Here is a 13244-nt window from a genome sequence, read left to right on the forward strand (position 1 = left end):
TACAGCCTCAGGCAGCTTAGCTTCATAAAGGGTGAGGGTAAGGAGAGCGCTGTTGTCTCCAGCAGCCATCTGTCTGCCCAGTGTAGAGCTGAGAGGGGTTGCTCTCATTGAAGTGAAGAGGGACTTTAGAAACTCTTGGAGGACAGTGGAAGTTGATAAAAAAATGCTTCTTTATTGTTAAAACCAACACATTCTGGCCCTTAACTGTCATCAGGGTTGCTCTCACTCACATAAGAGCTGATGGATGGGATGCTAGGAGTGGATGTGTTTCTTTACCCTGATGGACTGAGAATTGCTACACCAGAGGATATTAGGCAATGGGAGCTGGAGACCGCCAGCCAGGTGTCCAGCCAGGTGTCTCAGGAACCCCCCGTCCGACTCTTTGTGGCTCTTTTCCCATACAACCCTGCTGCGATGTCCCCAAACCCTGAGACCGCTGCGGAGGAGCTCCCTTTTGTGCCAGGACAGATCATCAAGGTAATGTACTGAGTAGTTTATCTGTACTGTAGACTATCAACCATTGTGTAATAAGTGCTTATAACAACCAATGATTGACAGTTTATAAACAATTTATAAACTCCTTTTTAAATACTCCTGTTTAATATACCTTATGTAAAGAGTAACCTCCCATTTTAAAGGGGTAGATATGATAAAACCAAGTTTGAACATGGCTGGGTTAATATGAGGTAGGCAGATTATAAACAGTTATACAGTATATTGGATTTTCTAGATGCTGGTGTTTCCTGTTTGTTCTCTGTTGATGCGTAGGCCTACATGATGTGCAAAAGTTGTGGTTTCCTCATTTCCTGTCATTGTTTGCAACTTGTTGATGTTGAACCGATAACTTTCCACTCATGTTCCTTTCTTTTACACATGCACAGTAGATCTGTATCATTACCAAACAAATCCCATGGAAACAAAATGGCTGACTTTGTCTCTGTCTCTGCCAGGTGTTTGGAGATAAAGACGATGATGGTTTCTACCACGGGGAGTCTGGTGGTCTGTCTGGTGTCGTGCCTAGTAACATGGTATCTGAGATCCCAGTGGACGATGACTACCTCAAGCATCAGCTCATGCAGCAGGGTTTCCTGCCTGTCGACCACACAGGTATCTCTTTCTTTTTTTCTCACTCTCGCTCACACTCTCTTTCTCTCTCACTCTCTCTGAAATAATTTATATTAAAAATAATCTGAGATTTCTTAATGATGACAATTGAGATCTGGTGTGTGTCCCAAAGGCACCCTATTCCCTATATACTGTAGTGTACTACTTTTGACCAGGGCCCTGGTGCCATTTGGGATGCAGTCCTATGATCTAATCCTTCAACTCTTGACTTCTCTGTTTCCCATCAGATCCCAGTGAGGAGTCCAGCGTGCTAGATGACTTGGTCGTCCGCAGGATGGTGGCCATCTTTGAGTATGACCCTTGGGAAAGTTCCCCCAACATGGACAGCGACGTGAGTGTGGAACCTCCACATGGGTGTCCAAATCCACTTTAACTTTCTTAATTTGGTCTTTTGAATTTAGTGAACGCCAATTCCGAGGTAATCCCAGTTATAGTGCCTTACTGTGCATATTACAGCAACACCAAATGAACAGTAACTTTTCCCCCCCAATCATTTTATTGTAGGCTGAGCTCGCCTTCCGTGCAGGGGACATAATATATGTGTTTGGTGATATGGATGAAGATGGATTCTATTATGTGAGTGCTGGACTGCATTAAGTAGTCTTTGGGGAAATGAAACCTTGTTTTCCATTGGTTCTATATCTAGATGCTTTGCTAATGTCTAATCTCCATCCAGGGGGACCTTCATGGGCTGAGAGGTCTGGTGCCATCCAACTACCTGGAACCACTACCATGGGAATAGGATTAACAAGGAGCATCCGATACATGAGATTATGCCAAGAATCAGAATCAGATACAATGAACAAAGAAACTTTTTCAAGGATATCTGAATGGATATTACTGTGTCAAAGATCAAGATTTTGTCATGTTTTTTCTTCTGCATAAGTACATGTGACCACAGAAATCTCCTCGAGGATTTGTAATGATCATGGAATAGGGTTTTTATGAACCGTGTGCAGGCTATCACGCACAGTAAGGCAGTAGACAGATTTTGCTCTGTCCAAATAAATCCTATGAACTATAAACCTTTTGTTGGACATTTTAAGGTGCAGTAAGATTGGCCAAAATAATGACATCATGGTTATCGTATTACATAATGCTTTGTCAACAGCTAGGGTATTGTAGCCTTAAAAATATGATTTTTATTCTCACTTTGCTGATGGGGATGTATGTTGTAGTTATGCCTATATTTGCCTTACTACATCTTTCGGTTTAGGAAATATCCATGCACATTTTATAGTGAAGGCCGTGAGAAATATGTCCTGTTAGAGATATTATTTTCTTCCTTAGTAGTATGCACAATTGCTTTTAAAAAAAATGTTGGTAAATACCAACTGAGATTCTGATGGGAACATTGAGCACGTTGAATGAAGATATCTATGCAGAATTTAGCAGTACTATTAAACTGTTCATTTTCTGAAAATCTGTTTCGTACACTTGTTCCTCATGTTAGTGGGTTTAGAATTATTTCCAACGCAGGATCTTCATCAAAACCAGATGCTGAACACTGAAACAATTGTAACTGTACAACCACTTTTACTATAAACTGCACTGTGATTGTTATACAAATATCTACAATAGTAGAATGACTATAAACCATGGAAAGCAAGAAAAACAATTCATTTATTTTCATTAGTACAATATTGCAATCAAATCTACTTTTATTTGAGAAACATGACTGAATAGTTAATGGGAACTTAACATTTATTTATAGGACTGCATTTCTAGTTCAAAAATGTAATACAACTTAAAAATAGACCATGGTCTCCAAGCTTTTCAGAATCGTTCATTGATGTCAATGGAGTCCTTGTAGTATTTTCCTCCGTAGCCAACAGTACAGTCATCCATAAAGTAGGAAACACTACACTGTGCAGAGGAGTTTAGTAGTACTCTCTACTTTATGGATGACTGCACTGTACATCAGTATCTTCTCGTTGCTGTGGCAGCTTCGTGTTTGGTTCTGCTCAGAACCCCTCCTCAGTCCAATCCGTAGAGCAAATTCAAAACAAGAACTAACTAAATCGTCACAAAAACGTGATGTTTTTTTTGTAATACATTGCGGATGTGTAACAAAATGATCTCATAATTTATAAAAGTGTACTAAAATCGTCTCAAACAGTAGAAACAATAAAATGTTACAATATATTACTGCCACCATACAGTAAACCTCTCATATGTTTTATACAAAATTAAATTCAATGAATATATCTCAGTCAGTATATCACACGGTCTTACCATCTTTCTCTCCTCTATCCCAGCAGAAACAGAAGTGTGAACTAACAGTGGTGTTCTTATTAAGCTTCGTAGTCACGTGGTGTAAACCACAGGAAGAGGTCTAACAGTCCCTCTACAGCGATCTCTCCTTCTGTCTCTGAGATACACCAACCAACCTACACCCATACAGCCCACATAGACAGACATCTTCACTGATGACAGAATGTGTACCCCAAATGGCAATCTTTTTCCTTTACAGTGCACTACTTTTGACCAGGGCCCATCGAGTTCTGGAAAAAAGTAGTGCACTATATGAGGAATAGGGTGCCATTTGGGACACAGTCAGAGGTCCCCTCTTTTAAGGGAAAGCAGAACATAACTTTTTTTTTTTTAAACAGGCAAGTCAGTTAAGAACAAATTCTTATTTACAATTATGGGGAACAGTGCCTTGTTCAGGGGCAGAACACCAGATGTTTTACCTTGTCTGCTCAGGGATTCAATCCAGCAACCTTTCTGTTACTGGCCCAACAGTCTAACCACTAGGCTACCTACCGCCTAATTCAAAAATGTGCTACTTAGTTATTGTGAAATTTATGCATATTCTATTGATCGCTTTCAAATTGATTTGACATATTGACGTGCTGTCCATGTTGACTATAACCTAGAGAAGAGATCAAAAGCTCAGGATGTGCTGAACCTTTGATGGGATTCACACCCAAAAATGTTTAGGCTTTTAATAGAATATATCCACTATTAAAGGAGTGTAAGAGTAAAAAGAACACGTATGTCTTATGAGGGTGTATCTCAGACATGGTTTAATTAATTGATCCATAACCTGTTTTTAAAAAAAGAGGAGGTGCAGATATCAGCTTTTCATTGCTTTAAAATATTTGATGGGATAGGTTACGCTACTGCTTATTCTTTTGTCTTCCATTTTACATTTGAGTCATTTACTGTAGCAGATTCTCTTATCCAGAATGACTTACAGTAGGGAGTCTTCTAATGCATTCTGCCAACATAGAAGAACACTAACACATAACTCTACCCCAGTTTACAGCAGCAGATAATGGGCTATATGTAATAGGCACAACTGAAACTTGTGAAATGACTTTTAAAAGAGATATGTCCTCTGTTGTCAAGACAACCTAAACCTCAGAGTCAAGTCAGGCGAGAGAGGAGGAAGTGGTGATGGGTGGAAACTGGGTGTGCAAACTGTGCAAGATATTTTTGTGAAATGTTTACAACAAACAGCGATGCGTTCCACGCCTACACTCTACCTTCTCTTTATTTAGTTAAAGATACTTGAAGACCTATCATTTCTCTCACATTTAATGATTTCACTACTAATATTTCAACCTCCCTACACCATAATTACACTGTACCTGCCTATGCAACTACCATGAAATAATATAGGTATTATAGACAGATGGTAAGAATATGGTCCTTGGGTAGCTCTTGTCCAGGGTGTTACGTGCAGCTTTAGCCTCCTTGAAGAAGTCCTATAGCCACTGGCGACCCGTCATTCAGGGCAGGTAGGGCAGAGCCCCACCTGTTTTGAGCTCCACATTTTTAGCAAAAAGAAATAAATACGTGTTTTGCATACATAATACATAATACATGTCACATATCAGTTTGCAAACAATGTAAAAAAAAAAATATCATTGAGTTAATAAAGCCGCATACAAACATGGTCTCTTTTTTTTGTTTTCTTGAGTTTTCTTGAACCTAGCTCAGTGCTTTCTGTGGTGGTGGTGGTGGTGGTGGTGGTGGTGGTGGGGCAAGCCAGCAGAAAATATGGAGCTTTGCGCCGTGATTGGTTCAGTGTTCTGTCACTCATGGGGACACTACATCACCACCAAGTCTAAGGGTAGAGCTAGAAAATTCGAGCTCCTTGGGTGCTGCCATAGAGTTACATTAGAAGTGCCCATCCAAGAAGGTTTAAGGTCATTGGCCACAGATAAAATGACGTCAAATAACATTATATGTACAGTAGCTTTGTTTGGACTGATCATGTCAACACCATACTTTCATCATGAATCAAGTTGACAATCTACTGGAAAATCCTTTTAAATGCCTGTCATATGAAGAGAAATTATGAAGAGAAATTATAGATAAAAGTGTGAATTTGCCTTTGGACATACACATTACACAACAAGTTTGAAATCGCAAATTCAACAATGAGTGGTTTGGAAGGAATCAGTGACAATGGCTAACTGAAAGCATTGCAAAGCAATCACTAGCCTGCTATTCAGTGGAGTGGCTGTGTTGTCCCAAATCTGGGAATAAGGGGCTCTTTTCCAAGTTTAAAATGATAAACATTCAACATTGGGCATGCTGTGTAACGCCTTGACCATAAGGAGCCTTTTTTATGTCTCTTTTTGGTTTGGTCAGGGTGTGATTTGGGTGGGCATTCTATGTTCTTTATTTCTATGATTTGTGTTTCTATGTGTTGGCCGGGTATGGTTCTCAATCAGGGACAGCTGTCTATTGTTGTCTCTGATTGGGAATCAATTCCCTCCTTTCAGTGTGAGTAGTTGACTTGTGTCAGTGGCACTTAGCCCTTGTAAGCTTCACGGTTGTTTATTTCGATTCTTGTTTTGTTGGCGACATTTACAATAATAAAAGAAAATGTATGCTAACCACGCTGCACCTTGGTCTCCTTCCAACGACGTCCGTGACGGAACTACACACCACCAAAGGACCAAGCAGCGTGGTAAAGAGGACTCCTGGACATGGGAGGAGATCCTGGATGGAATGGGACCCTGGACGCAAGCCGGGGAGTATTGCCGTCCGAGGGAGGAGATGGAGGCAGCTAAGGCAGAGCGGCGGCGATATAAGGAGGCAAGTCAGTGAAGCAGGCACGAGAGGCAGCCCCCAAAAATCTTTGGGGGGGGAACACAGGGAGATTGGCGGAGTCAGAGTTTAGACCTGAGCCAACTCCCCGTGCTTACCGTGGGGAGCATGTGACTGGTCAGGCACCGTGTTATGGGGTGATGCGCACGGTGTCTCGAGTGAGCATTCACAGGGCAGTGTGCTCTGTGCCAGCGTCCCGCATTTTCCGGGTGGAAGTGGGCATCCAGCCAGAACGGGTTGTGCCAGCTCTGCGCTCGAGACCGCCAGTGCGCCTTCACGGCCCAGTGTATCCGATGCCCGCCCCACGCACCAGGCCTCCTGTGTGTCTCTCCAGCCCGGTGAGTCCTGTGCCTGCTTCAAGGACCAGGCCTCCTGTGTGTCTCCCCAGCCTGGTGAGTCCTGTGCCTGCGCCCAGAACGAAGCCTCCAGTGATGATCCATGGCAAGAAGCCTCCAGTGATGATCCATGGCAAGAAGCCTCCAGTAATGATCCATGGCATGAAGCCTCCAGTGAGGAGTCATGGTATGAAGCCTTCAACGACGGCCTCCAGTCCGGAGCCTCCAGCGACGGCCTCCAGCGACGTCCTTCAGTCCAGAGCCTCCAGCAACGGTGCAAAGGAGTGCAAAGGAGCAAGATAAATAAATAAATACTGTATGGGGATGAGGTAGGTAGATAGATGGGCTGTTTACAGATGGGCTATGTACAGGTGCAGTGATCTGTGAGATGCTCTGACAGCTGGTGCAGCTAGTGAGGGAGATATGAGTCTCCAACTTCAGAGATTTTTGCAGTTCGTTCCAGTAATTGGCAGCAGAGAACTGGAAGGGAATACGACCAAAGGAGGAATTGGCTTTGGGGGTGACCAGTGAGATATACCTGCTGGAGCGCATGCTACGAGTGGGTGCTGCTATGGTGACAAATGAGCTGAGATAAGGTGGGGCTTTACCTAGCAGAGACTTCTACATAACCTGTAGCCAGTGGGTTTGGCGACGAGTATGAAGCGAGGGCCAACCAACGAGAGCGTACAGGCCGTAATGGTGGGTTGTGTATGGGGCTTTGGTGACAAAACGGATGGCACTGTGATAGACTGCATTGCGTTGAGTAGAGTGTCGGAGGCTATTTTATAGATGACATCACCGAAGTTGAGGATCAGGGTGGTCAGTTTTACGAGGGTATGTTTGGCAGCATGAGTGAAGGATGCTTTGTTGCGATATAGGAAGCCAATTCTAGTTTTAATTTTGGATTTGAGATGCTTAATGTGAGTCTGGAAGGAGAGTTTACAGTCTAACCAGATACCTAGGTATTTGTAGTTGTAGATAGTTGTATGGCATTGAAGCTCGTCTGGATGTTAGTTAACACAGTGTCCAAAGAGGGGCCAGAAGTATACAGAATGGTGTCGTCTGCGTAGAGCTGTACCAGAGAATCACCAGCAGCAAGAGCAACATCATTTATGTATACAGAGAAGAGAGTCGGCCCGAGAATTGAACCCTGTGGCACCCCCATAGAGACTGCCAGAGATCCGGACAACAGGCCTTCCGATTTGACACACTGAACTCTATCAGAGAAGTAGTTGATGAACCAGGCGAGGCAATCATTTGAGAAACCAAGGCTGTCAAGTCTGCCAATAAGAATGTGGTGATTGACAGAGTCGAAAGCCTTGGCCAGGTCGATGAATACGGCTGCACAGTAATGTCTCTTATCGATGGCGGTTATGATGTCGTTTAGGACCTTGAGCGTGTAGGGGTCCAGATTTTGAAGCTCTTTCAGAACATCAGCTATCTGGATTTGGGTAAAGGAGAAATGGTGGGGGCTTTGGCGGGTTGCTGTGGAGGGTGCCGGGCAGTTGACCGGGGTAGGGGTAGCCAGGTGGAAAGCATGGCCAGCCGTAGAGTAATGCTTATTGAAATTCTCAATTATAGTGGATTTATTGGTGGTGACAGTGTTTCCTAGCCTCAGAGCAGTGGGCAGCTGGGAGGAGATGCTCTTATTGTCCATGGACTTTACAGTGTCCCAGAACTTTTTTGAGTTAGTACTACAGGATGCAAATTTCTGTTTGAAAAAGCTAGCCTTAGCTTTCCTAACTGCCTGTGTATATGGTTCTCAATCAGGGACAGCTGTCTATCATTGTCTCTGATTGGGAATCATACTTAGGTAGCCCCTTTTCCCTCCTTTCAGTGTGGGTAGTTGACTTGTGTTAGTGGCACTTAGCCCTCGTAAGCTTCACGGTTGTTTATTTTGTTTCTTGTTTTGTTGGCGACATTTACAATAATAAAAGAAAATGTACACAAAATGTACACTCCTTCCAACGACATCCGTGACATGCTGTCAATGAAGATTTATGCCACACTCAAAACAACTGTTAACTTGGAACTGCGAGAACTTGACTTCACTGAGTTCAAGACAACTGTGAACTCGGGAATAAACGAGCTCCGACTGGGAAAAAAAGCTTTGAACAGTCATCCAACTCGGAATTGTAAATCCGGCCTCTTTCTAGAGCTACGACCTGAAGATCAATGACATCAACATGATTCAACCTTGTTTTTTTCTAAGTTCCCAGTTGTTTTGAAAGCACCATAAATCCAGAGAATTCCAGACTTTGATGACGAGTGTTGTTCGAGTGAGCACAGCACAACAAGGTAAGTCCAAAAATGTATTTTATGCTGCTGCATAAATGATGTAATATGCCTGGGAGATATTTATACTGTAGCTAAGAAAGTAATACTAGTGTTTGTTGTGTAGTGAGATGTTTGTAGCCCATGTGCCTCCCCCTAATTGTTTAAATCTATTTACCCCTCTTAATTCCACCTACTGTTCTGACTTGGTGGTGCACATAACAGCCTATAACCTGTTTTAGAGAAATGTAATCATTGAATATTTTTAATTTTTAAAATTGTATTTAACCTTTATTTTATTTAACCAGGAAGGGCTCATTGAGATTAAAATCTCTTTTTCAAGAGCGCCCTGGCCAAGATAGGCAGCACCAAGTCATTACAAAAAAATTACAGACAACATGAAAAACTACAAGTAATCTAGTAAAAACCATTGAATTCACAGGAGTATAAAACAGCAAATTAAAAACATTGACAGGTCAGGGAATCAGCCTCAAAATCCTTCATCAGTGATTTAAAAACACCAATCGGGACAAGTTCTTCCAGTTTAAAAGTATTTTGTAAGGTGTTCCAAGACGATGGCGCAGAGTACATAAAAGCCCTTTTACCAAATTCAGTTGGGACATTTGGAACACTTAACAGGATAAAGTCCAGCAAACGAAGAGAGTACCCACCACATTTCTGAACAATAAAAATGCACAAATAAAAAGGTAGTAAACCCAAATTGGCTTTGTAAATAAAAGTATACCAGTGACTGAGCCTACGAGTGACTAGAGAAGGCCAACCAACCCTGGTATACAAAGTGCAGTGGTGCGTAAGGGTTTTGCAGTTTAAAATAAATCTCAAAGTGCCATGGTAAAGAGTGTCAATTGATCTCAAACACTGTCACTGTCAGTGTCACGTTCTGACCTTAGTTCTTTTGTTATGTCTTTGTTTAGGTATGGTCAAGGCGTGAGTTGGGTGGGTTGTCTATGTTAGGTTTTCTATGATTTGCTATTTCTGTGTTTGGCCTGGTATGATTCTCAATCAGAGGCAGCTGTCAATCATTGTCCCTGAATGAGAACCATATTTAGGAAGCCTGTTTTCTGTTGTGTGTCTACACCAGCCAGAACTGTTGTCGGTCGTTTCTCTTTGTTATTTTTGTTATTTCCGTGTTCATTCTAATAAATATGGACACATACCACGCTGCACCTTGGTCCTCACCTTCTTCCACCAACAACGGCCGTTACAGAATCACCCACCACCAAAGGACCAAGCAGCGTGGTAAGGAGCAGCGCTATCTGGAGGAGGTTACAACATGGGACGAAATAGAGTGGTGGTCGGTCGACCCAGGGAGAGTGCCGGAGCCCGCCTGGGATTCTCTGGAACAATGTGTGAGGAGGGATACCGGAGAATGGAGTTGGCACGGCGGTCAAGGAAGCCCGAGAGGCAGCCCCAAAAATGTATTGGGGGAGGCACACGGGGAGTGTGGCTAAGTCAGGTAGGAGACCTGAGCCAACTCCCCGTGCTTACCGTGGAGAGAGGTGGACCGGGCAGGCACCGTGTTATGCCGTGAGGCGCACGGTGTCCCCGGTGAGCAGGCATAGCCCGGTGCGGTACATAGCAGCGCCTCGTATCGGCCCGGGCTAGGTTGGGCATCGAGCCAGGTGCCATGAAGCCGGCTCAGCGCATCTGGTCTCCAGTGCGTCTCCTCGGGCCCGGGTACATGGCTCCAGCCCTAAGCATGGTGTCCCCGGTTCGCCAGCACAGCCCAGTGCGGGCTATTCCACCTCGCCGCACTGGCCTGGCTACGGGGAGCATTCAGGCAGGTAGGGTTGGGCAGGCTCAGTGCTCGAGACCTGCAGTGCGCCTCCACAGTCCGGTCTATCTGGTGCCGCCTCCACGCACCAGCCCTCCGGTGGCAGCCCCCCGCAACAGGCTGTCTCTCCGTCTCCTCCGTACAGGTGCTCCCGCCTGTTCAGCGCTGCCAGAGTCTCCCGTCTGTCCTGAGCTGCCAGTCTCCCATCTGTCCTGAGCTGCCAGAGTCGCCCGTCTGTCTGGAGCTGTCCGGAGTCGCCCGTCTGTCTGGAGCTGCCCGAGTCGCCCGTCTGTCCGGAGCTGCCCGAGTCGCCTGTCTGTCCGGTGCTGCCAGAGTCGCCCGTCAGTCAGGAGCCGCCATAGCCGCTCGTCAGTCAGGAGCAGCCAGAGCCGTCCGTCAGCCAGGAGCCGCCAGAGTCTTCCGTCAGCCAGGAGCCGCCAGAGTCTTCCGTCAGCCAGGAGCCGCCAGAGTCTTCCGTCAGCCAGGAGCCGCCAGAGCCGTCCGTCAGCCAGGAGCCGCCAGAGCCGTCCGTCAGCCAGGAGCCGCCAGAGCCATCCATCAGCAAGGAGCTGCCGGAGTCTCCCGCCTGTCTGGTGCTGCCCGGAATCTCCTGTCCATTCGGGACCCATTGCTAGAGTCCGCAGTCCGAAGTCGGCGGCGAGGGTCGCCGCTCGAAAGGGGCCACGGAGGCGGACAATGACTTTGGTGGAGTGGGGTCCACGTCCCGCGCCAGAGCTGCCACCGCGGACAGACACCCACCCAGACCCTCCCCTATAGGTTCAGGTTTTGCGGCCGGAGTCCGCACCTTTTTGGGGGGGAGGGGGGTACTGTCACGTTCTGACCTTAGTTCTTTTGTTATGTCTTTGTTTTAGTATGGTCAGGGCGTGAGTTGGGTGAGTTGTCTATGTTAGTTTTTCTATGATTTGCTATTTCTGTGTTTGGTCTGGTATGGTTCTCAATCAGAGGCAGCTGTCATTCGTTGTCCCTGAATGAGAACCATATTTAGGGAGCCTGTTTTCTGTTGTGTGTCTGCACCAGCCAGAACTGTTGTCGGTCGTTTCTCTTTGTTATTTTTGTTATTTCCGTGTTCATTCTAATAAATATGGACACATACCGCGCTGCACCTTGGTCCTCACCTTCTTCCACCAACAACGGTTGTTACAAGCGGAAGCATTCGTAAATAAAATATCCCCATAGTCTAGTAAAGGCATAAATGTAGCTGATACTAGCCGCCTTCTGGCTTCAAAAGAAAATAGGCCTTATTTAAAACAGAGGACGTCATCAATTAAAATTCCAAGATATTTATATGAAGTTACAACCTCAATCTCCTTGCCCTGACAGGTAGTAGTAATAGGTGAAAGGTTCAGAGGTCTATTTCTTGCAATGGAAAACACCATTAGTTTAGTTTTGTCAGTATTGAGGATAAGCTTCAATTGACACAAGGCATGTTGAACAGTATAAAAAGCAGTTTGCATGTTCTAGAAAGCTTTTGTAAGAAACGAGGCACAACAGTAATTTTAAGAGCTTTCAATGTCTGCTTATATGCCCCCTTTATTTATCCTGACTTGGTGTACTGTGAGAACACCATAAGAACAGCCGATGTTCTCAATTCTGTACATATCAAGAGCGCAAAACAAATAGTTATATTGACTATGTTCGTCCTAGCTCGCTCATTAACGTCTTAATCTAAATTACAAATTTAGCTTCTTATCCGCTTGTTGTCCCCTTATGACATAGTTTGTACATCTCAATTGTCATTAGAAACCACATTTGTTTAAGCAAGTCAGCCATATCAGATATGTTTTTTTAAAAGGCAGTAAATTAGGCTGAATGAACTGTTTCGCTGCCAGACAAGGCTGCGCTGATAGCCAGGTGTAACAGTGGTAATGTATTAGGACTGCTGTTGGGACAGCTTTATGTAGGCGCTGACAGTTTGTGGGCACCGTTTGTCCCCGTTATAGTGAAATTAATGTATTGTTTAATGTTGTGTTGTGTAGTGGCTTTGCTGGCATGCATCCCATTTTTTTTTTTTGCCCCACCAATATTTACATGCTAAAATCACCACTGCCTACAGCAATAGCTAAACATGATTGAGTAGGTGGTAGATTATTCCCCTGGTTCAACTCACTGCAGTGCTATTTCTTTTTAACATGGGATTACTTAAGGTGAAATGGATAGTGTAGCCTACCTGTATCTAAACAAGAAGTGCCCTAAATGGAATCAGTGGCTATTATCCACAGGTTGTTGACTAGGGATTGATTGAATTATCCCTGATTAGACTAGTGTGACATTGTTAGGTGTGGGGTGTCCTGACTAACCTGACCTGGCTATGGGAAGTCTAAAGTCTACAGAGTGGAAGTTATATATTCAGTTAAAACACATGGTTATATGACCACAAGAGAAACGCCCGACAACAGACCCCTTATAGAAACCGCTGAATCTGCCATTGCAGCCATTTCTATTGTATCAATAATCCGTGAAGTGTGTGGGGGGGCGACGACAACTGCTTTTGGGTGGAAATAAGAAAGTGGGAGTTGTACATCTTGCATTGCTTTGTGCAGTGTGGTGGTCAAAAAGGATGCAGAGAGGAATGGTAGGTGTGCTCTGATACCCATTACTGCCACTTGGTGGACTGTTGAAGAAATTAC

General features: G+C 44.5%; 1 protein-coding gene across 1 annotated transcript; it reads left to right on the forward strand.

The window, feature by feature from the left end:
• si:ch211-105f12.2 (RIMS-binding protein 2-like) lies at window positions 1-2548 on the forward strand. The gene is made up of 5 exons (XM_024442861.2): window positions 1-477; window positions 951-1107; window positions 1353-1456; window positions 1630-1701; window positions 1802-2548. The coding sequence occupies exons 1-5, from the start codon at window positions 241-243 to the stop codon at window positions 1865-1867; spliced, it is 636 nt and encodes a 211-aa protein (XP_024298629.1). The 5' UTR covers window positions 1-240; the 3' UTR covers window positions 1868-2548.
• Window positions 2549-13244: the final 10696 nt, after the last annotated feature.

Source organism: Oncorhynchus tshawytscha, linkage group LG13 (genome assembly GCF_018296145.1).
Source record: "Oncorhynchus tshawytscha isolate Ot180627B linkage group LG13, Otsh_v2.0, whole genome shotgun sequence".
Lineage (NCBI taxonomy): Eukaryota > Metazoa > Chordata > Actinopteri > Salmoniformes > Salmonidae > Oncorhynchus > Oncorhynchus tshawytscha.